This window comes from Cannabis sativa, chromosome X (genome assembly GCF_029168945.1).
Source record: "Cannabis sativa cultivar Pink pepper isolate KNU-18-1 chromosome X, ASM2916894v1, whole genome shotgun sequence".
Taxonomy (NCBI): Eukaryota; Viridiplantae; Streptophyta; class Magnoliopsida; order Rosales; family Cannabaceae; genus Cannabis; species Cannabis sativa.
This window is the reverse complement of record NC_083610.1, coordinates 3,220,682-3,245,448: the sequence shown is the minus strand read 5'-3', so window position 1 is coordinate 3,245,448 and position 24,767 is coordinate 3,220,682. Positions and strand designations below refer to the sequence as shown.

The 24,767-nt window shown below is 34.3% G+C and overlaps 1 protein-coding gene across 2 annotated transcripts in view; it reads right to left on the bottom strand.

The window, feature by feature from the left end:
• The window catches only part of LOC115707809 (2-acylphloroglucinol 4-prenyltransferase), a 52,915-nt gene extending 28,559 nt beyond the window's left edge, over positions 1 to 24,356 (bottom strand). The window contains exons 1-7 of one of the 2 annotated variants that reach the window (XM_030635882.2): positions 24,037 to 24,356; positions 23,825 to 23,949; positions 23,561 to 23,707; positions 22,458 to 22,689; positions 22,289 to 22,359; positions 21,314 to 21,406; positions 21,095 to 21,212 (exon numbers count right to left, since the gene is read on the bottom strand). In XM_030635882.2, coding sequence (XP_030491742.1) covers positions 21,095 to 21,212; positions 21,314 to 21,406; positions 22,289 to 22,359; positions 22,458 to 22,689; positions 23,561 to 23,707; positions 23,825 to 23,949; positions 24,037 to 24,270 — 1,020 coding nt within the window. In that variant the 5' untranslated portion in view covers positions 24,271 to 24,356. The remainder of the gene's footprint in view (positions 1 to 21,094; positions 21,213 to 21,313; positions 21,407 to 22,288; positions 22,360 to 22,457; positions 22,690 to 23,560; positions 23,708 to 23,824; positions 23,950 to 24,036) is intronic. The other variant, XM_061107284.1, reaches the window with a different exon arrangement.
• Between the last annotated feature and the right edge of the window lie 411 nt (positions 24,357 to 24,767).

Below are 24,767 nucleotides of genomic sequence, written 5' to 3'. Positions count from 1 at the left end.
AAATTTAAAAATCTGAAAAGATATTTCATTTATCTTTTCTAATTTTTTTTATTTAATTTTTATTTATAAAATAACATTTAATTTTTAAAAGTAGTTAGCAAATTTAGGTTGGTTGAAACCTAATTTTTCAAAATGTAGGTTTAATTTTAAATATTTATTTTTTAAATAATTTCGAAATTTAAATTTATTTTTTATTTTATTTTCGAAAATTAATTATTTTTTTTTTATTTTTTCGAAATTAATTAAAATATATTTTTTTTAATTATTTATTTTTCGAAATTATTTATTTAAAATTAAATAAATCCTACTTCCAACTATCCAGCTAACCTTGTTGCAGGAGTATGTGTTTTTAGCTTGTGTGTAAGTTTTAAAAACCTATTATTACTTGATTGCAAATAGCCATGGTTACTTTTTGTCAGATCTAATGATCTGATGGCTCCCTTGGTCAAGTTAATAATTTGTAACAGGTAAATTTTACAATCTTCTTTCATCTGTGTATGACCTAGCAACATGATAGGATCCATCCAAAGTGTGCCTGTGTGAGCCTATATGTTTATTTTATTATATAGATGCATATAGGTTGTTGCTAAATAAAATGTCACACCATGATAGATTTTATTTAGGTCCATTTAGTTATTGGACCTATTCAATTAATAACAGTTATTCATTTTAAGGTTAAATTCCTCTCTTTTGGGCTTTGTGTGAGAGTTGGGAGCCATAGAAGTGGGTACGACATACTGAACCCAGCACCCCCTCACATGAACTACCCCAATTGTGAAGGCCCATTTGCCTGATTTGAATAACTGTACTAGGTTAATTATATTAGTTTGACCTAATAAAATTGAATTAGCAACATAATTAACTTTTAAAATATATGAAATTTATTTTCATTTTAATATTTTAAAGTTAATTTTAAGAAAAAACACTTTTAGTTTAGATATTAATTCTAGACAAACTATTTGTATTTTTCTTGTATTTAATTAAATATAGAATTTTAACTAACTAAGATTCTTTCAGGAGCTTGTTTAATTAAATATTCCTATTTAAGTTATAAATTAGTTGTATCAACTGATTTTTCTTATCTAACTTAAATTTGAATATTTGATTTAAATTTTAAATCAAGTGGAGGAATCTTAGGCATTAGTTATTAAAGATTCTTAAGATATTTTTTAAGTTAATATCTTTTCTAATATTAACTTGAAATAGAATATCTTAGATATTTTTTTTGTTAATATCTTTTCAAATATTAACTTTAAAAAGATATCTTCAAATCAAGTGGTTACAACTTAATTTGTGATATTTAATTAAATCTAGATTTGAAATTAAGTTTTAGATTTTTTTTCTATATAACTTAAATTAGATATTTTTTCAAATTTTTGAAAAGATACTTAGTCAAATAAGATATTTTCTAGATAGTAATTTCTAGACTACTTATTATTTCTAATATTTAAATAGGAAAATCATACTTTGTGAAATTAATTATTTAAATAATTAATTTTGGTACAATTTTATTAAGTATATTTTTCCTAGTATTAAATAGAAATTAATAATTAAGCCTTCTCTACATTTAATTATTATTTCTTGAATTTAATACATTTAATTAAGTTGAAAAATCTAAATATCTAAGTTGATTTTCATCATGATACTTAAATATTTATTGATCTTTCATGACACTTAATTAAATAGAAAATTATTTTTTTTAGGTTGAAATTTAATTTTTCAACTTAAATTTAAATAATTTTCAATATATATATTTTTCTTTATTTTATTAATCAATTTCGAAATTTGCATTTTAATTATGCAATATTTTCGAATTTTTTTTGAAAAATAGATTGAGTTGTAAATTAATTATTTATTTTAATTAATTCTTGGACCAACTACAATCAACGATTTTTTTCATCTAATTGATTAATTTAAAATAAATGAATTTAAAATATATATATATATTATTAGAAATTGAATTAACTAGTCAAAAGAAAATCTAGATAGGTGATATTTTTGCTTGAAGTATTTCTTTTCTATTTTTATTATTTTTCGAAAATTTTATATTTTATATACTTTAAATTTTCGAACTCAATAAATATATTCTCAAAGGAAATTTTCAAGTTGCTAATTATTTATTTAATTCAACTTAAATTAATTTCCTTAATATTTATATTTAAGATTATTACTAAGATGGAAATGATTAATTTTATTTCAATCACCATCTAAGTATAATTTTATAAATATTATATTAAATTCTTATTTTTGAATTTTAATTCTTAAATAGAATTTAATGAGATTTATTTATTAGAATAATAAAGAAAATACATTTTAAATAATGAGCTTTATTATTATTAAGATATTCGATCTCCATTGTGGGTTTTACACCGCGTTTGTTTTAGTGAGTAATCCTCCCTAATGGAGGAACGTTCATTAGCAATTTCGCACCGTTTAATCTCGCATGATAAGTGGTTTGTAAGTGTTTTATATGGTATAGATCACCCTAATGGTGGCGACCATATTTGACTTGCAAATTGCGAAAAAATGGTAGAAGCTCATGAGATAGAATAGCCTTGACTCTCGCCTAAACGGGACAACGCTGGATTCTGATCTTGATCGAATAAAAGGTTGCTAGAATGTTTAACATTTTAGATGAGCTGACAACTCTATTCAATGGATGGTAGCTTTGACTCTCGCCTAAACGGGACACTGATATCAGTTTGTTGAAAACCTTGGAAATTATTTAGGATTGAATTTTTTAAGTATTTTCTCATATCATTCCTACTTGTTATGTGCTTATAATTTCTGAATTGATTGTGTGTTAAACCATTATTAATTTCTATTTGTTGATTTCTACTATTTTGTAGTATCCTGTTTTGTCAAAATGAATCCCATGTTATCACTGTTGACTGAAAATAAGCTGAATGGATCTAACTTTAATAAATGGAATGAGAACATTAATATTGCTCTCATAGGAGAAAGTGCCTTGTTTGTTTTAACTGAGCCGTCACCTGAAGTGCCTAGGGATAATGCATCCAAAGCTGTGAAAGAAAAGTATGAGCGTTGGCAGAAGGCAAATGACAAAGCTCTATACTTTATGCTTTCTAGCATGGTTGACACCCTCAAAACTCGGTTTTCTAAAACTGAGAAGGCTGCTGAAGTAATGACGAAGTTAAATGAGCTATTCGGTAAGGCATCACTTCAGTCACGCTTTGACGCGACTAAGAAGTACATTAATGCACGGATGGAACCTCATCAAAACGTGCGTGATCATGTTCTCCTCATGTCCAGTTATTTCCAAGAAGCCCAGGATCATGGTGCTGAAATGGACAGTGCTACTCAAGTTAGTCTTATCTTGAATAGCCTGACTCCAGCATTTCTACCATACACATCAAATTATGTCATGAATAAGAAGGAAATTGACTTTCATGAATTAGTCAATGACCTTCAAACTTATGAAAATTTGATTGGAGGACCCAAGAAGAAAGGGAGTAAACCTCACAATCCTGGTAATGGTAATGGGACGATGAAACCTAAAGCAAATGTTGCCTCTGCTTCAAAGCCCAAATCGAAGAAGAAGTGGAAGAACACCAAGAAGCGAGCAAAAGCCATGAAAAAAGCTGCTCCTTCTGGTGATGCTACACTTAAAGGAAAGTGTTTCCACTGCAATGAAAAAGGTCATTGGAAACCCCAGTGTCCTAAACTTCTTGCAAAGAAACAAGGTATTTCCATTTATAAACTTTAAAAGTTTTAGTGAATTATTATCCAATTTGATTTATGATTCTGGACTAACTTTGTTTATTTGTTTTCTTCTTCTTATAGGCCAAGCTGCTTGAGCTCAATTGAGTTGGATCAGAAAGCTGGACCAAGGGTGAAATCGTCCAGATGAAGATGAAGCTCTTCAATTTATTTTTTGAATTAATTGTTTTAGTTTAACGACAATTTGGATTTCAAATTTTAATCAGGGATATTTATCCCTGTATTCTCTCATATTGTTGCAATATTTTTTTTTATTAATAAAGTTTTTTTTTTCGAAATTCACTATTGCAATTTATGAGATTGAGCTTCATATAATTTATCTTCATCAATTATTACCACATTATATTTGTATGTTTGTATGTGTAAGTGATTTTATTATTGATGCAAATTCTATAATATTTACAACTCTTCATAGAGTTATATTAATATAAACATTAGAAATTATTTCTATGTTTATCAATAATTGTTAATTCTCACACAATTATTAAGAATTTGTTTAATAAAAAGATCTTATGATCTGATAGGGGTGGAGAAAAGTTAAGAAAACTATGCAGTTCAACGATCTTTTATATCTAATGAACTCTGGATAGTATTCAACTCCACATAAACTCTATCACACTAAGAGAATCATGATCTTTACAACCTTTAGGGGTGGATCATAATCTCTATATACTTAGGGGTGGAGGTTATCCATAGTACCCTATATGTATATTCTTAGGGATGGAGTCTATTCCACAATTCCCTATGAAACACATATCTTGTTTAAACATAGAAGTAATATAATGAGTCAGCTATTGTCAATATAAATTCTTGATCTTGATTGTATGTTCCATTTCGTTTTTACTGTTGTAAGTAAAAGTTTGATACCTTTGAAAGTTCTTTGTTAAAGTTTCACACTACCTTAATTGAGTGGGAGAATTTTAAAGTTCTATACCCATCTTGATTAGGTTGATAATTGTGATAGGTACTTAAGAACACTACTGAAAAGCAAATCTAATGTAAAGCCCGCTTAGTTAATTTGGAAATTAGCAGTTATTTATGATTAATTATGAAATTATTTATAGCCATTTAAATAATTTATTATACTGTTATTTATGGAATTCAGAAATGCATGGTTATGTCATTCAGTAGTTTTCTTATTTTTGCATTTCCGGTGCCGGTATTTTGGAACTCGGCGTTTGGCTCAGTAGATATCACAACTTAGTATGTTAGTAGTTTGGGATGATTTATTAGACATTGGGAATGTCGGGAATGGCCGGGAATTTAGAATTTCCCAAAAATACCCCTTTAGTGATTATTATGTGGTTTTAGTGTGGAGGGGCAAAATGGTCTTTTTGCCCCATTAGTATTTTGTCCTCTAGTGAATTTATTATTGAAAAATAAATGTTTATTTGATTAATTGTTGGCTGAAATAAGATGATAAGTGGCTTTTATTTTATTTCTTCATTTTACAAAAAAATCACAAAATTAGAGAAAAGCTTTCAAAACAAACTCTCTCTTTCTTTCCTCTCATTTTCGGCCACTTTGGAGCAGCAAGGAGCTGGTCTTCTCCCTTGATGTTTGCTTGTTAATTCATCTCCTCTTAAGGTCCATTGCAAGCTAGGTTAGCTCTTGTTTTTCCTTCTTTAATTTCTTGAAAAAAATGATGAAAATGGTGATGCATGCATGAATTTGTAATATTGTTGCTGCTGTGATTTTGTTGTTGTTTTCTGAGTTGTAAGCATGTTGATTAGAGTTTAATTAAGCTTCTTGTAATGCTTGATTGCTAGATTATTTAAAGTTGTGATTTTTCTATGAAAAAATGTGATTTTTGAAGAAAATATGTGAATCTGTAATTTGTTTGCTGTAGTGGGTAGATTTCTTTTCAAGAGGGTTATTTATGCTTGATTAAGTGGTTCTAAGCTAGTTTGATTGCATGTTGTTTAGATTTGCTCAAGTTTGAGTTTAGAACTCAAAGCTTGAGCTCCAATGGTGTTTTTCATTTCTCGGATTTCTGGGTTGATTTGATGCCTTAGAAATGTTCTAGGGAAGGTTTAGAACAGGTCTGGAAGGTTTGAATCAATTTGGGGTTGATTTGTGCAAGATATGAATTTTTGATTGTTGCTGCCTGTGAGGAACCGGAATTCCGGTTGTGCATCCGGAATTTCGGATGAGGGTTCTGAATTTTCCAGAACCGGAATTCCGGTTGGGCAACCGGTCTACCGGTTGGGGAAAATTCAGGGACCCTAGTTTTCCTCGTTTTTATGTTTTAGGGGGTATTGCCATGCTTTTTATCGATAGGGAAACTTTTAGTTCCTAGTTTAAGTCCCCGGGAAGTGATTTAGCGTGTCACTTATAGTGTTGTGATTTTTATGGTTTAGGAGCACATGTAATCCGCCGTCACTTAAAGTTCCAGTCAGTTGATTCAAGACACACTGAATTCGGAATCCGGGTAAGATTAGTATAACAAAGATGCATATGTAGATTACATGTTTAGCGTGCATGTAGGAACCCTATTAGATTACATTAGTTATGTATGTTGGCTTCGAACCATCCAACCCCGTCACGCTACGACAGCCGAGTATGACCAAGAATTTGGAGTATGACCGGCTCGACCGATCAGCCGACACTTGGTTGGTGGTTTCGTACTATTGACGTATCCCGTTTCCAGACAGCCGGAGTAGGACCAAGAAATGGAGTATGACCTGGTTCGACCGATCGTGAGGATATAGTAACACGCCCAGATAGGCCGGAGTACGACCGCTAGCTCGAGTATGACCGGCTCGACCGATCAAAGTGTTGTTACGTGTCAATAGTACCGTCCCTATGAACGTTCAGAACTCAGTACCATGTTGGACATGGCAGTAGTGGCTCAGTACCGTGTTGGACACGGCAGTAGCGGGACTCAGTATCGTGTTGGACACGGCAGTTAGGGTTATGATCAGGGGTATGGGCGTCTGATCATAAACGGGATTTATGTATGATTATTATTATGCTTTTCTTACTGAGTCTGTCGACTCACAGTTCTACGTTTATGTGTAGGTAAAGGCAAGGGTAAAGCTGATGGACCGTGAGCGAGCTTGTGAAGGTTGTACATGTCGGGGCGGTTAGGCCTGGAGCGTACGATCATCGGGACAGCGAGGCTGATTTTGTAACTGGTCGCTAGGCGACATTATTTTGTATAAACAGTTAAATCTTTTTGTAAATAATTTTGTAATCGGGATCCCGAGTCTTTTGTAATATTATTTTATAAGTTTAATTAAAAAGCAAAAATTTTAATTAATCACGTTTTCCATAAACCCCGTTGATTAGCAACGAGCTGCACAGCATGTTTAAAAATCACGTAATACGCCTATGTTAGTTAGGGTGTTACAATTTGGTATCAGAGCCGCCAGGTTGTCTTTCGAATATCGTCACGACATGTACAATCATCATCAGCAGTTAGCTCGTTTCACGGTTCAGTAAGCCTTTATTGCTTTAGTAGTTTATTTTATTCAGTTATGAAAAAGAAAAGCCTGTTAGGAAGCATGTTAGTAGCCTGATAGTAGAATAGGCGCATGTTTCGTTTTTAATTTCCAAATTAAGCGGCATTATTAAGCTCTCCTTGAATACGACCTGATATGCCAACTCTTGGTTTCGCAGGCGGTTCTAATCAGATGGACGCCAGGCGGACTACCAGGAGTCAGGGCAACTCAGTGGGGTTGAATCAAGGTCAGGGAGCTCAGTTTCCCCCACCTGTTAGGGGCCGAGGTAGAGGTCCCCGAGGCAGGGCTCGTGGTCGGGGTGATGAGAACCCGCCACAGGCTGCCCAGGCTCCCCCAGCCGATCAGGGAGCCCAGAATTGGGAGTTGCGGTTTGCGAAAATGCAAGTCGGGATTGAAGAGCAAGACCTCGAGATTCAGAGGTTGAGACAGCAGGGTGCTCCTGCAGTTCCAGTGCCCATAGTTCCAGTGGCACCTGCTCCTGCTGCCCAGGCCGAGATAGTGGTGGCGGCCAATAGATTGCAACCTTTGTACGAACGGTTCCGGAAGCAAGCACCTCCGGTTTTCCTGGGAGGTCCGGACGTGATGAAAGCCGAGCAGTGGCTGACGGTGATTACCAAGATCCTGAACTTCATGGGTGTCACCGGTAACGACAGAGTGGTGTGCGCCACATTCCAGTTCCAGGAGGACGCTCTGGTCTGGTGGGACATGGTGTCTCAGATCCATGACGTCACCACCATGACCTGGGAAAGGTTCCAGGAACTCTTTAACGCGAAGTACTACAACGAGGCGGTCAGAAGCGCCAAGAGGAAAGAGTTCGCTCACCTGACCCAGCGTGAGAATATGAGCGTCACTGAGTATACTACTCAGTTTGATCGGTTGGCGAGGTTAGCCTCGGGAATTGTGCCGACCGACTTCAGCAAGAAGGAGAAGTATCTGGACGGGTTGAATGACAGGATCAGGCATGATTTGATGATCACCACAGACGACAACACCACCTATGCTCAGATGGTGGAGAAGGCACTGCGAGCTGAGGGCGCAGTTGGGTGTATGTCGGAGTCAGCCAGTACTCCGGCGAGTGGCGGGGCTCCTACCCCTCCTGCATCAGGCTTTAGCAGGGGGAGTAGCGGTTCGGCCATTGACCAGAGAAAGAGAGCACCCACTGCTTCCGGTGGCTCGAGTCAGAACAAGAGGTTCCGGGGGAACCAGAACAGAGGAGTCGTCCTGGTGGTGCGAGACCCGATTCTCCTATCCCGAGTGCCCTAGCTGCAAGAGGCACCATCGGGGTGAGTGCAAAGGTCAGGGATGCTTTCACTGTGGCATGCCCGGACACTTCAAGAGGGACTGTCCCCAGCTCCGATCAGAGGCACCGAGAGCTCCAGCGATACCCACTCCAGCCAGGGTGTTCGCTATCACTCAGGCTGATGCATATGCCAGCCCATCAGTTGTCACAGGTTAGCTTTCTATTAACAACTCGCTATATTCAGTGCTGTTTGATTGTGGGGCTACACATTCTTATGTGGCGGCCAGAGTCTTTAGTAAATTGGGTAGACCGTATGATAGATATGAATCAGGGTTTGGAACCCTATTACCTGGTGGAGAGTTGGTTATCTCCAATAGGTGGATTAGGTCTATGCCGATCAGGATAGATGGTAGAGAGTTAAGTGCTGATCTGATAGAGATGAGTTTAGTCGAATTCGATATTATTTTAGGAATGGATTTCCTATCTAAATATTCGGCGAGCATTGATTGTAAAAGGAAGATGGTGATCTTCCAACCGAAAAGTGAAGAACCATTTGTGTTTGTTGGTTCAGTTTAGGGATCTCGGATCCCGGTGATCTCGGCTATGTCAGCTAGAGAATTGTTGCACGGCGGTTGTTTAGGGTTTCTGGCCGTGGTGGTGGACACCACTCGGCCAGATACCATTCGGCCAGAGGACATCAAGGTGGTTCGGGAATTTTTGGATGTTTTTCCCGAAGAATTTCCAGGGCTACCACCTCAGCGGGAGATTGACTTTGTGATAGACTTGGCACCAGGGGTGGAACCGGTTTCCAAAGCCCCGTATAGAATGGCTCCAGCTGAACTTAAGGAATTAAAGATTCAACTCCAAGGGTTGCTTGACATAGGGTTCATTCGGCCCAAAGGTGTCACTGGGAGCCCCGGTTTTATTCGTCAAGAAGAAGGATGGATCTATGAGGATGTGCATCGACTACAAGGAATTGAACAAGCTGACGGTGAAGAATAAATATCCATTACCTAGGATCGATGATTTGTTCGATCAGCTTCAGGGGAAGACGGTCTTTTCTAAGATTGATCTCTGTTCGGGTTATCATCAGTTGAGAATCCGAGAGGATGACATTCCGAAGACGGCTTTCCGCACTAGGTATGGACATTACGAATTTCTGGTTATGTCATTTGGACTAACCAATGCGCCTGCAGCATTCATGGACCTGATGAATAGAGTATTCAAGGATTTCCTCGATATCTGTGTGATTGTCTTTATCGACGACATCCTCGTGTACTCTCAATCAGAAGAGGAGCATGAGTTACATCTTCAGATGGTACTGCAACGACTTCGAGAACATAAGCTTTATGCCAAGTTCAAGAAATGTGAGTTCTGGCTATCTCAGGTGTCTTTCCTAGGGCACATTGTGAGCAAAGATGGGATCAAGGTAGATCCCGGGAAGATTGAATCCGTCAGGGATTGGCCGAGACCGAAGACAGTGACAGAGATCAGAAGCTTCTTAGGTTTAGCTGGGTACTACCGTAGGTTCGTTGAAGGGTTCTCTAAAATTTCAATGCCCCTAACCGAGCTTACAAAGAAGAATCAGCGATTTATTTGGTCAGACAAGTGCGAAGCTAGTTTTCAAGAGTTAAAGCGGAGGTTAATTACCGCTCCAGTGCTAGCTTTGCCTTCAGACAAGGAGAAGTTCGTAGTTTATTGTGACGCATCCAAACAGGGTTTGGGGTGTGTATTGATGCAAGCCGATCGGGTTATCGCTTATGCCTCCCGTCAGTTAAAGGATTATGAACAGCGATACCCGACTCATGATCTAGAGTTGGCCGCATTGGTTTTTGCATTGAAGATTTGGCGGCATTACCTTTACGGGGAAAAGTGTGAGATCTATACCGACCATAAAAGTCTCAAGTATTTCTTTACTCAGAAGGATTTGAATATGAGACAAAGGCGTTGGTTGGAATTAGTGAAAGATTACGATTGTGAGATCCTCTATCACCCCGAAAAAGCCAATGTAGTGGCCGATGCCCTGAGCAGAAAGGATCCCGGGCAAGTAGCTAGTATGGTTCAGATCTCACCTCAGCTAGCAGAGGATATGGTTAGATCCAGCATTGAGTTTGTGGTAGGTCAGCTTCACAACTTAACGTTGCAATCTGATCTATTAGAAAGAATAAAAGTCGCTCAGATGACGGATCCAGATTTAGTAAAGATCAGAGATGAGGTATTGGCTGGTCAAGCCAAGGATTTTTCAGTGTCAGACAGTGGGATGCTTTTGTATAAAGCCAGGGTTTGTGTTCCGAATAGTGTGGAACTTAGGAATGAGATCTTTGAAGAGGCTCATTCTACCCCGTATTCTCTGCATCCCGGCACCATCAAGATGTACCAAGATTTGAAACCGTACTTCTGGTGGAGCGGTATGAAGAAGAATTTGGTAGAATTCGTATCGAGATGCCTCACTTGTCAGCAAATTAAGGCTGAACATCAGAGACCAGCAGGGTTGTTGCAGCCTCTAACCCTACCAGAATGGAAATGGGAAGATATCACGATGAATTTTGTGGTCGGGTTGCCTAGGACCACGGGTTTATTTGATTCCATCTGGGTAGTGGTGGATCGATTTACGAAATCTTCTCATTTTCTGCCGGTTAGAACAACATTTACAGTGGATCAGTTGGCAAAATTGTATGTTAGAGAGATCGTAAGACTTCACGGGGTACCGAAGTCTATAGTTTCGGACAGGGATCCGAAATTCACCTCCAAATTTTGGCAAAGTTTGCAACGGGCAATGGGTACAAGGCTGAAATTTAGTACAGCATTCCATCCTCAGACAGATGGTCAGTCCGAAAGGACAATTCAGATATTGGAGGACATGTTGAGAGCCTGTGTTATGGATTTTGAAGGCTCATGGAATAAGTATCTACCGTTGATAGAATTTTCTTACAACAACAGTTATCAGAGTACGATAGGGATGGCTCCCTATGAACTGTTATACGGTAGGAAATGTAGATCTCCCATCCACTGGGATGAGACAGGGGAGAGGAAATACCTAGGTCCAGAGTCAGTGCAACGGACCAATGAGGCGATAGAGAAGATAAAAGCTAGAATGCTTGCCTCACAGAGCAGACAAAAGAGTTACGCAGATCCGAAACGCAGAGATGTTGAGTTCCAAGTAGGGGACCATGTGTTTTTACGGGTATCTCCGATGAAGGGGATTAAACGTTTCGGGAAAAGAGGCAAGTTATGCCCTAGATTTACATGACCTTTCGAGATTCTCGAGAAGATAGGTCAAGTGGCATATCGGTTAGCATTGCCTCCAGCCTTATCAGCAGTTCACAACGTATTCCATGTCTCGATGTTGAGAAAATACGTTTCAGATCCCTCTCATATACTCAGTTATGAGAGCCTTCGAGCTACGGCCCGTACATGACTTATGAGGAACAGCCAGTGCAGATCCTGGATAGAAAGGATAAAGTCCTTCGGAATAAGACCATAGCATTGGTCAAAGTTCTCTGGAGAAACAGCAAGGTGGAGGAAGCCACCTGGGAGCTAGAGTCAGATATGAGAGCTCAATATCCAGAGTTATTCAGGTTAGATTTCGGGGACGAAATCCTTTTAAGGGGGGGATAGTTGTAAAGCCCGCTTAGTTAATTTGGAAATTAGCAGTTATTTATGATTAATTATGAAATTATTTATAGCCATTTAAATAATTTATTATACTGTTATTTATGGAATTCAGAAATGCATGGTTATGTCATTCAGTAGTTTTCTTAGTTTTGCATTTCCGGTGCCGGTATTTTGGAACTCGGCGTTTGGCTCAGTAGAAATCACAACTTAGTATGTTAGTAGTTTGGGATGATTTATTAGACATTGGGAATGTCGGGAATGGCCGGGAATTTAGAATTTCCCAAAAATACCCCTTTAGTGATTATTATGTGGTTTTAGTGTGGAGGGGCAAAATGGTCTTTTTGCCCCATTAGTATTTTGTCCTCTAGTGAATTTATTATTGAAAAATAAATGTTTATTTGATTAATTGTTGGCTGAAATAAGATGATAAGTGGCTTTTATTTTATTTCTTCATTTTACAAAAAAATCACAAAATTAGAGAAAAGCTTTCAAAACAAACTCTCTCTTTCTTTCCTCTCATTTTCGGCCACTTTGGAGCAGCAAGGAGCTGGTCTTCTCCCTTGATGTTTGCTTGTTAATTCATCTCCTCTTAAGGTCCATTGCAAGCTAGGTTAGCTCTTGTTTTTCCTTCTTTAATTTCTTGAAAAAAATGATGAAAATGGTGATGCATGCATGAATTTGTAATATTGTTGCTGCTGTGATTTTGTTGTTGTTTTCTGAGTTGTAAGCATGTTGATTAGAGTTTAATTAAGCTTCTTGTAATGCTTGATTGTTAGATTATTTAAAGTTATGATTTTTTCTATGCAAAAATGTGATTTTTGAAGAAAATATGTGAATCTGTAATTTGTTTGCTGTAGTGGGTAGATTTCTTTTTCAGAGGGTTATTTATGCTTGATTAAGTGGTTCTAAGCTAGTTTGATTGCATGTTGTTTAGATTTGCTCAAGTTTGAGTTTAGAACTCAAAGCTTGAGCTCCAATGGTGTTTTTCATTTCTGGGATTTCTGGGTTGATTTGATGCCTTAGAAATGTTCTAGGGAAGGTTTAGAACAGGTCTGGAAGGTTTGAATCAATTTGGGGTTGATTTGTGCAAGATATGAATTTTTGATTGTTGCTGCCTGCGAGGAACCGGAATTCCGGTTGTGCATCCGGAATTCCGGATGAGGGTTCTGAATTTTCCAGAACCGGAATTCCGGTTGGGCAACCGGTCTACCGGTTGGGGAAAATTCAGGGACCCTAGTTTTCCTCGTTTTTATGTTTTAGGGGGTATTGCCATGCTTTTTATCGATAGGGAAACTTTTAGTTCCTAGTTTAAGTCCCCGGGAAGTGATTTAGCGTGTCACTTATAGTGTTGTGATTTTTATGGTTTAGGAGCCTGTAATCCGCCGCTCAGCTAAAGTTCCAGTCAGGTTGACCGGCACACCTGAATTCGGAATCCAGGTAAGATTAGTATAACAGTATGCATATGTAGATTACATGTTTAGCGTGCATGTAGGAACCCTATTAGATTACATTAGTTATGTATGTTGGCTTCGAACCATCCAACCATGTCACGCTCTGTGCATGTGCCGGAGTATGACCAGAAGCCGAGTATGACCGGCTCGACCGATCAGCCGACACTTGGTTGGTGGTTTCGTACTATTGACGTATCCCGTCGGTACGAGGCTGGAGTATGACCAAGCAGCCGGAGTATGACCGGTTCGACCGATCGGAGGATATAGTAACACGTCGGTACAGCCGGAGTATGACCAGCCGGAGTATGACCGGTTCGACCGATCAGGTTGTTACGTGTCAATAGTACCGTCCCTATGAACGTTCAGAACTCAGTACCATGTTGGACATGGCAGTAGTGGCTCAGTACCGTGTTGGACACGGCAGTAGCGGGACTCAGTATCGTGTTGGACACGGCAGTTAGGGTTATGATCAGGGGTATGGGCGTCTGATCATAACCGGGATTTATGTATGATTATTATTATGCTTTTCTTACTGAGTCTGTCGACTCACAGTTCTACGTTTATGTGTAGGTAAAGGCAAGGCTAAAGCTGATGGACCGTGAGCGAGCTTGTGAAGGTTGTACATGTCGGGGCGATTAGGCCTGGAGCGTACGATCATCGGGACAACGAGGCTGATTTTGTAACTGGTCGCTAGGCGACATTATTTTGTATAAACAGTTAAATCTTTTTGTAAATGATTTTGTAATCGGGATCCCGAGTCTTTTGTAATATTATTTTATAAGTTTAATTAAAAAGCAAAAATTTTAATTAATCACGTTTTCCATAAACCTCGTTGATTAGCAACGAGCTGCACAGCATGTTTAAAAATCACGTAATACGCCTATGTTAGTTAGGGTGTTACATCTAACCATTCACATGGATAGGTATAGCTTATCAGAATTATGAGAATAAGATAAAGAACTCTTGTTCAGTCCATTCGAATGACTTGAACCAAGAATTCTTAATCCTCATAAAATTTGATGGTATCTTAATTTTGATTACGTTATCTCTGGCATGTATTTTTCACTTCAAATACTAGTCTGCTATGTTTATGACTTAGTCTTAACTTAAAGTTTCAGACTAATACAAAAGTCACAACTAGGTAACTCTCCAAACAATCAGAGGTTAAAAGTATTATTTAACCAGACATCTGCAATCGAGTGGGAGCTATCTGAGATGTAATCAAATAGGGAACATTAGAAGATATTCAAGAAGGATTTATGTAAGTGATCTATATGTCAGATATTAAGGAACTGTGTATCAGTTGTCTTTGTATCTCACCATCTAATTTCGAAATTCTATAAGATGGTGCTTACTTTGGGGGTGGAGGAATTATTGTATAATAATTCAAGCTCAACCAGAGAAGAACTATAACTTGGTCTATTCGAAAATACCAGAAAGTTATATCACTGAAGAAAAGTCTACACTGTATTATCTCAATTACATATTTTAAAATATGAGAGATATGTCTTCTGTTAATTCAGATGTACTTTTAAAACAGTAAAGATTTCAGTATCCCTTGATAAGTAAAGCATATAGTAAAGGATGTTTCATAAGTGTATTTATGAACTAGTTTCCAGAAGTTTGGGTGGATTCAAATATACTACACTTGATCTGAAGATCGAGACATCAGATTGACCTATTTGCGCAGTTTGTTTTATATTAGTGCAAGTGGGAGTTTGTTAGGTTTTATGCCCTAAATAAAACTCTTTACAATCTGATTAGTTATCAATATAAGAAATTTGAAGTGATTGATGTTTGCATGAATTTTACATGCTAATGGTTTAATATGTTTAATATGTTTATTACATTCATACACACAAAATCAGTTAAATCCAGATCATATGTTTATTCACAATTACAGTATCGTCAACACAGTGGAATGTGATTGTGATCATATGAATCAAAAGTTTTGGTCCCTGTTTCATCAGTGTTATTGGATTTACACTAATGTGATAATCAGCGATGATGTGTACTTACACTTGGAGTAAGTGTTATGTTCTTTCCAGGACATTAGTAAAGTATACTAGTTTCGAATGTATGGAGTATACATTGGACTGGACCGATATTGCAGCTAAGTTAAGATATTACAAACTTACCGTTATACATATCTTTCCAAGTCAATATCAGTAGTTGATCTTAAGATTGAAAAGAATCTAAATCCTGATATGCTTGGGCTCAACTCAGGAGTGCTATTCATGTTCTTAGATTTATTAGTTAAGCCTACTTTCGGGTCAGGGTGATACGTATATTTCGAGAACATGATAATATGATTGAGTGGGAGTGCTGAACATAAATATGGAATCTATAGCTTCTACTGGTGTATAGAAGTTAAGTGATGATTCCCTTCGAGCTTAGCAAATAGAAGTAAATGGATGAGCTCTTGTTTAACTGACTAATTATTAGATCACTAAACACCATTTACCAGTAGCTAAGTGTTTTAAGGGGCAAAATACATTGAGGGGTGAGAACGGTAAAGAAATCCCATCTCGATGTAAATCATCTATATAGAGGATCTTTAAATCACAATAAGATTATAACAATGGTTAAATGAGATAGTATATTGGTATCGTGAAACATACAATATGCTCTATATAAGTCTGAGAGTGCAATTCTAAGTTCTAAGAGTGGATTCAACGAAGAATTAATAAGTAAGAATTTACTTGGTAAATTTGGTTCACTTATTGGAAGCTCAGCATATAGATCCATGGTCCCCATTCTAGTTGAGAACATTCTGCTTGTAAGACTCATTAATTGATTCGTGATTGATCAATTATAATTCTAAAGTTAGACTATGTCTAATTTTATGAATTTTCACTAAGCAGGGGTGAAATTGTAAGGAAAAGAGTTTTCTAGGTTTATTTATTTATTAATAGACTTTATATGTCTAATTAATAATTAAATTAAATGACAATATTATTTAATAATCTATTTTAGTTATTAAATAATTAGTTTTGGCATTTAAAAGGTTAGAATTAGAACATTGGCATTTTTGAGAAAATAGAGATAAAATTTGATAAAATTGCAAAATTAAGTGAGGCCCATTACAACACCTAGGCCGGCCACTTAATTAGCTTTTTCAAATTAATATTTTCATTATTTTAATGCCAAATAATTCTAAACCTAGACCTAGTAGTTGCCTATAAATAGAAAGTGATGGCTCAGTCAAAACACAAGTTTTCAGATTAGCTTTCTGATAGAAATTTCTCTCTTCAGAAAAACTGAGCCTTCCCTCACTCTCTACCTTGGCCGAAATACCTCTCTCTCTTTTCCCTTCATCTTTTTCGTGACCCTAGTGAAAGAGTAAGTGCCCACACACAGCAAGCAGTAACTCAATCATAGATTGGAAGACTGTGAAGGATCAAAGCTTGAAGAAGAAGGAGATTCGGGCTCAGATCTTGATTATACTCTGCTACCAAAAGGAATCAAGGGTTAGAGATCTGAGTGGAAGGAGACATTTATTCCGCTGCATCAATGTAAGGTTTTCTTAACTTTATATGTGTTTAATTTATCGTTTTAGAAAGTTCATATTTAGGATGTTAATAAACATACTTGTGAGTAGATCTAAGATCCTGGTAAAATAATTCCCAACAGTGACGTCTCGAGAAATCGGGGTGTTACAATACAGTTGGTTCAGGGTGGCATGACAGTGATTGAGTATGCCACTAAGTTCAATTGGTTGGCCAAGTTTGTGTCTGATGAGGTGGCTACTGAAGCCTCGAGAAAGACAAAGTTTATTTGGGATTGTGAAGAACACATAGTCCAAGATGTTATTGTGACGGCTAAGCAACCAGGGGTTTTTGTAGTATGCTCAAATAATAGTTGACACTTTTCGTTGAAGGGATTAAGGATTGAATTCAAAAGAAGAGTAACATTAGAAGAGATTCGTGGAAGCTACCTTCTGGTACTGGTTCAAGTAGGGGTATTAACCCTATTGACCGAAAGAGGAAGCCAAATGATCCACCCGTTACGGGCCCGAACAAGAAATTTTAAGGTAATCAAGGTTTCCATCGAGGTAAAAAATGAGAATTGGCAACTCTATTCTGAGTGCCCAAGGTGTAGAAGACGCCACTTGGGCGAATGCCAACCTCGAGCGTGCTTCTAATGTGGGGGTAGTATGCTATCTAAAGAGGAACTACCCACAGTTACAAATACTAGATACGAAGAAAGATGATACTTTGGTTCTTGCTTTGGTGTTTTCTTTGACCCAAACAGATGTTAACGCTGGCCCTTCCACTGTCACATGTGAGATTTCTATTGATTTCACTATGTTTACTGTTTTGATTGATTCTTGTGCTATGCATTCATATGTGTCAAGTAGAGTAATTGATAGTTTGACTAGGCCATGCGATGACAAGTGGGTTTGGTACGTTGTCACCTATTGGAGAACAATTATCTCTAGCTGGTGGGTTAGATCTCTTCCCGCGTGTGTGGAAAATGGAGAATTGTCAATGGATCTGATTGAGTTAAACTTGGAAGATTTTGATGTGATTCTGTGAATAAATTGGTTAGCAAATTATAATGTTACCACTGATTGCAAGAAGAAGATGACGACATTTGAACCAGAAGGTGAGAATCCGTTCGTGCTTCTGAGAAAAGTTCATGGATTCCAAGTTTCAATGATATCAATATTTAAGGCAAGAGATTTGTTACAAGGGGAATGTATCAGTTATTTAGCTATAATGTAGTGGATACCACAAGGAAGCAGGGCCGACTCTGAGAATATATGGGCCTAAGACGAATTAAATTTTGGAGCCCTCAGAAATATATATTAAAAAAATTTAAAAAGAGTGTTATGGGGATTCGAACCCATGACATACACCTCAACCATCTAAGCTATGACTATTTGTTATTTACAATACACTTAATTTTACTTTAATAAATGCCTAATAATTTTTTTTTATTTTTTTATTTTGGGCCTCCGAAATAAGTAGGCTACAGGCACGGGCCTAGCCCGCCTATACTAGGGCTGGCCCTGCAAGGAGGTACCAGTAGTACCCGAAAGTGGTACATGTGGTACAAGAATCTCTGGATGTGCTTTCGAAAGAATTATCAGGGTTTACCACCAAAACAAGAAATTGACTTGATAATGGGGGCAGATCCAGTTTCCAAAGCTCTGTATCGAATGACGCCAGTAAAATTTTCATAGTTTTTTTTTTTTGGTAAAGTTTACAAAGTATGGAGGTTTTTTTCGAACAAATTATTTTGTGGCAAAATTAAAAAGAAAAGGTTAATGTAAGAAAAACAGTTTAGGATAACCAGTTACATTACTACAAGATAACCAGTATATGTATAAATATTTATATATATATTTATATATATATCTATTCTATATAAAGTGTGCCTATATAACTGAATTTCTTGGTTTATGAGAAATTTATGGAGAAATTCATGGGTGACTTTTTATTTTTATATTTATATATAATAAAATAATAATAAAACTAATCCCATTAATATTTGAACTGATATTTGAACTGAAATAATAAAATATTATTTATATATAATAAAATAATAATAAAACCAATCCCATTAATATTTGAACTGATATTTGAACTGAAATAATAAAATATTATTTATATATAATAAAATAATAATAAAACCAACCCCATTAATCTTTTATTGTTCCTCATAAATATAATAGTGTGCATTCTTTTTTATTATTATTATAAATTGTTGTCGTTACATATTGAATTTGTATTTGACTTGACTAATCTCAGTGATAGTGTGGTAGTGGCTTTCTTGCAACAATATACTTGAGGTCGATAGACGATCAATGTGTGAGTAAAGAGCGAGTACAAATAGTATAGTTATTCTTTCTTTTCTCTTTATCTCTTCATCTCCTATCTCTTTGAATTATATTTGTATTTATAATTTTTATTAATTTATTGCAAATTTCAGTAATGATGACATTGGGTTCGAGATGCTTGAGGTTATATTTTGTTGAAAATATAATAAAGAACAAGAAAAAATTGTTACAAATGTTATAAAGAAGACTTTTATTTAGTGAATAAATTATAATTTGTGTGGAAATCTCAAATTTTGAGTTATATATATACTTTCTTTCCATGTATAGTTATTCTTCATTAATCTAATCCTTATATTTATAATGATTATATTTAGTACTATTCATGAAATCTCCATTCTCCCTAAGCAATACATAGTTTATTGGTTTCTATAATTTTGTGCTAATTTTATTTTATATTTTTTATGTGCCAATTATAAAGTGGTAACCGTATATATTTATATATATATCTCTCTCATATTTTCTCAAGATAGAGTTTATATTCAATTTCATATATTGGCTAATTGTTGGTACTATCTGGTTCTACTTTTTCGTAATTTTCGATTATGGTAACTGAAGTTTTGTTTCTTTTAGATACTCTATTACAAAGATCTGTAATACATGTATTATTTATTTTTGACTATGAGGAGATGGATTTCTTTATTGGGAGACATATAGCGTGACAAATTATTGTTCATATATTTAATAATTATTTTTGATTAATGAGATTCATATCTATTCTATATAAAGTGTGCCTATATAACTGAATTCTTGCGTTTATGAGAAATTCATGGATAACTTTTTTTAAAAATAATTTTCTATTAAAAAATAATATATTTTTTTTATTAAGATGTATTTTAATATTAATTTTTAAATAAATTAATATTACTTTTAAATTTTAATCGGATTTATGAGAAATTTATGGGTAACTTTTTTTTAAAATAATTTTCTATTCAAAAATAATAATTTTTTTTTTATGAAGATGTATTTTAATATTAATTTTTAAATACATTAATATTACTTTTAAATTTTAATCGTATAAACTTAACCGGAAACACAATCTCTGAAAATTCTCAATAAAATAACTAACCCCAAAAGGATGAGCAACCAATCGTGATTATTTAGGATAATCATTTATAATTTCTTTTTCTAAATCTCAAACCCTCAAACCCTATATTGCTATTGAATTATTGCCTCATCTTCTATGCCGTGATTCATGGCCTCTCTGCTGCGATTCCTCACTTTTTGTTTATTTGGGTGTAATATTCAGTGTTCTATTAGCGAGTTATCATTTGTTGCTCAAGTAATTATTTATTTGAGTAAGTCTTCTATTCCCTTGCTATATTGCTTTACTTTTAAACAGTTTTGGGATATGCGAAATATAATGTCATCCGTTAGAGAGTTTGTTGGGCACACCAAAAGTAACAAGATATCCTTTTCAATTTATAATCCTTTAATTTTTGATGATGCTCATTTTGAAAGGCTAAGTGTAATTGTAATGTCGGAGTAGCTAGATTTTTCCCAGAAGATAAAACTCACATCAGCACCGCCATTGCTGGCACCCATTCTAACGAATACTATTCTTCTAAGCTCATATCTAACACACAATCCTATGGGAACAACATAAAATTGGGTTGAACCAAGATGAGATAAATATTTTTAAGTGTATTACCTTTTAATATAATAAAAAATATCTAGCATAAAATTTAATATACGTGTCTTGCACGTAACTTTTTACTAGTATATATATATATATAAATACCTGTGGCCAAATAATAGCTGCAGCCATAAGACCCACATAATCGAGGAGGATAAGTCCATGACAAATAAGTGCTATGGGTTTTGCTCCATATTCAGTTGGGAACGTTGTTACACCAAACCTATAAATAATTCTCATATTGTTTAGTTTTGTAGTAAATTATAAAAAAGAAAAACAATGAAAGACAAAAGTAGATTAATTATATAATTGATATAAACTTACTTGCGGTCACCTTCAATGTCTGAAAGATCTTTGCCGATGCAGATGGTAACAGCAATCAATGAAAGAAACCAAACGAGCAAACAAAAAGCAGGGCTGGACAATCACAATTCATAAAACAAAACCATTATTAAACATCATCCACAAAATGTTATGGTAAAATATATGAGGTTTTATTTCAATACCAATTAGTATACAATAAGAAGAGAAACTCGTTGCATTATAACCGGCTTTGGTATAGGCGGGCTAGGCCTGTGCCACTAAATTTCAGGACCGATGCATTGCATCTTATTACGAAATCGAGACTTAAAATAGCTAATAAATCACTCATTATGAAAAATATTGTATCAATATAATGTTGAGTTTGAAAGGAGATGAACAGTGATGATTGATAATAAAATAGAATTTTGGGTCTTGAATAGTGATTGGATTGATGGTAAGGAAAGAGAGTTTTTAGTTCAATTTTCTGCCTTAACCATAGAAGAAAAAAAAATTGACCAAATTCTATTGAGTCTGACTCATAGTGATCATTTATCAAAGAATCACTATGGTCATCAAATGATTGAACAACAGGCAACAATTTAGTTACGATACTTAATTGACATTTATATATAAAAAAAAAAATCTCTAATGACTTATGATTTCAATACATTTTGTTTAGCAGAAAACGAAGAATATTCCTTTAATTTTATATACTGGGAAAATTACAAAAATACTGGAATTTAGTTTAACTTTTATAAAAATACTGTCACGAGATTTTTTTTTCAAAAATATTGTGTTTTTATAAAACAACAATGGAGCACAAAACAGAACAATTAAAAACAATAGTAGAACAGCTAAAAAACAACAGTAAAAATTTAATACAATACACAGTATTTTTTAAAAAAAAACTCTACTCACAGTAAAAAAAAGTAAAAAAAAAATTAAAATTTGGTGTAAATAATCCTATATAATATTTCCTTTAACATAATAACTCACCTCCAGTTTAGTGGAAGTCCAAGACCAGCCTTGTAAGCACAATAGATCTGAAGAGTTGTGCTCACAAACATCTGTATAATTTGTTATAAAATAATTAACATTTTTTAAGTGTAACATATATTTTAAAATAGTAGTTATTAATTGTAGTAATATTAATAAATATATATACCACATAATTACACAAAAGTGCTGTAAAATGATTGTTCTTGAATCTGAATGGAGGAGCAGAATAGAGAAAACCCGCCACAAAAATAGAACCACAGTATAGAAAAGGAAAGAATGGGCCTGAGTTCATTGTAATTGTTAATATGAGCCCACTTATTGCACAAAATATAGTCAAAACCCATGCCATTTCAATTGACATTTCTCCTGAAGCTAATGGTAAATCAGGTTTGTTTAACCTGAAAAAAATAATTATATATATAATAATATTAATATCAACAATTTAATAAATTTTAATACTATTAACAACTATATTCATATGACATAAATCTCCAATGACATTTGTATATTTTCAATACAACATTAATGATGATCAACAATAATTTATTAGAAGTTGTTTTATATATTGTGGTGTTTTAGAGTATGTTTGAGATTGTTTTTTGTTTTCGAAAATACAAACAAATTAATTATAAAATAAAAAATTATATTATAGTATATATATATAATAATGATAATATAGTAAATAAATAAGATAAAGTTATATAAAAGTCAATGAATCATAATAATTAGTGACACTATAGTAAATAAAAAAATAAAATTTATTGTGGGTCAAATTTAGCACAATACTATATTTTGTGTTAAATTTGACACAATTTTAAGCATGTGTTAAATTTGTCAAACTTTTTAGAACACTATTGGAATAGTATTTTTCTTAAATGTGCTAAAATATAGCAATATACCACTTTCTTAACACTCCATTAAAAATGCTTTAACTAAACAAATAAATTATAAGTTGTTTAGTTGAAGCAACTGAAAATTGTTGATGGTTAAGGCATTGAACAAATGATTTTATTTTTATGCCTCTTCTTCTTTTCTTCGTTACTGATTGGGATTTTGAAGGTAGTGACGAGATCTAAGAGTTCACGGGAACTTAAGGAGCGATGATGAGATCATAATTTTCTTTAACCTTAGAGGTTGTTTTATATATTATAGCGTTTTAGAGCATGTTTGACATTATTTTTTTATTTTCAATACGAAAATACAACCAAACTAATTATAAAATAATAAATTATATTATGGTAATATATATATATATTTATATAAATATACCTGTCGATGTCGAGATCATAAATTTGATTGATGCCATTTACACATATTGTGACACAAAGAATAACCAATACAAAAGAGGGTATCTTCAAAATCAAACTCCAACTACATAGATTCAGGTTCCCCACCAATTCTTTTGCAAACAAAGCACTATAAATATATATATATATATATACAAACAATTAATTAATATATATAAAAGAGATTAATTAATAACAGCCAAGTTTAATATATATAAATATAAGATTAATAAAGAAGAGTTCTTACGCATAGTTAAACAACACTCCCTTGGCTGCATATGGCCTTGCAAATCTCCAAATTGTGTTTCCACTTTTCATCACATTAAATTCAGTAGTGCCATCAGACCCATCAGCTTCAATTTCACCATTTGCCTATTATTAATTAATTAATTAATTAATTAATTATTATATATATAAGTATGATATTAATTATGAAGAAGAAGAAGAAAAATTGAGTACCCTTATGGAGGTTTTCCTTTGGAGAAATGATTTTGTGAATTTGTTTTCTGTGTATACAAGAGTACCTTTGGCAGAGTAATCTTGTGTTGAAGAAAAAGATGAGAATGTAATTGGTTTATTATTTATTTTGTAATAATGAGATGATGATGATGTTGACTTAAAATAATTACTACGAGGAACTGTTATATTAGTTCCAAGGGGAGAAAGAGAACTACAAACCGATGAGAACATCATAATAGATGAAAATTATTAAGAAAACAAAATGGCTAGCTACCTCAACAATATTAATCACCTTCTCAAATTATAAGAGGTGGCTGTATATATATATATATATATATATATATATATATATATTTATATAAATAAAATTAAAGAAATGAGAGAGTTAAGGAAAAAAAAAAAGAAATATGACTTTAAAATATTTTTACCGTCTCATATTTCTCTTTTGTATATATAGATTTGTACGGAAATTGTTCAAAATAACTTGTTTTTTCATCAAATTGTAAAAAAATAACTTGCTTAAGTTTTAATAATATTTTTATGGGTTTTTTTTTTTTAATTTTTACACTTTTAAGTATTATTTTTTTATATTTTTACGAAAATCTACATAAAAACCTACATAACAATTAACAGAGTAACTTAAATTGTAACTAAAATTCACATAACAACCCATATAGAAATTACTAGAGCAACCACCAAAGTAACCAAACCATAAATTTAATTATTATTCT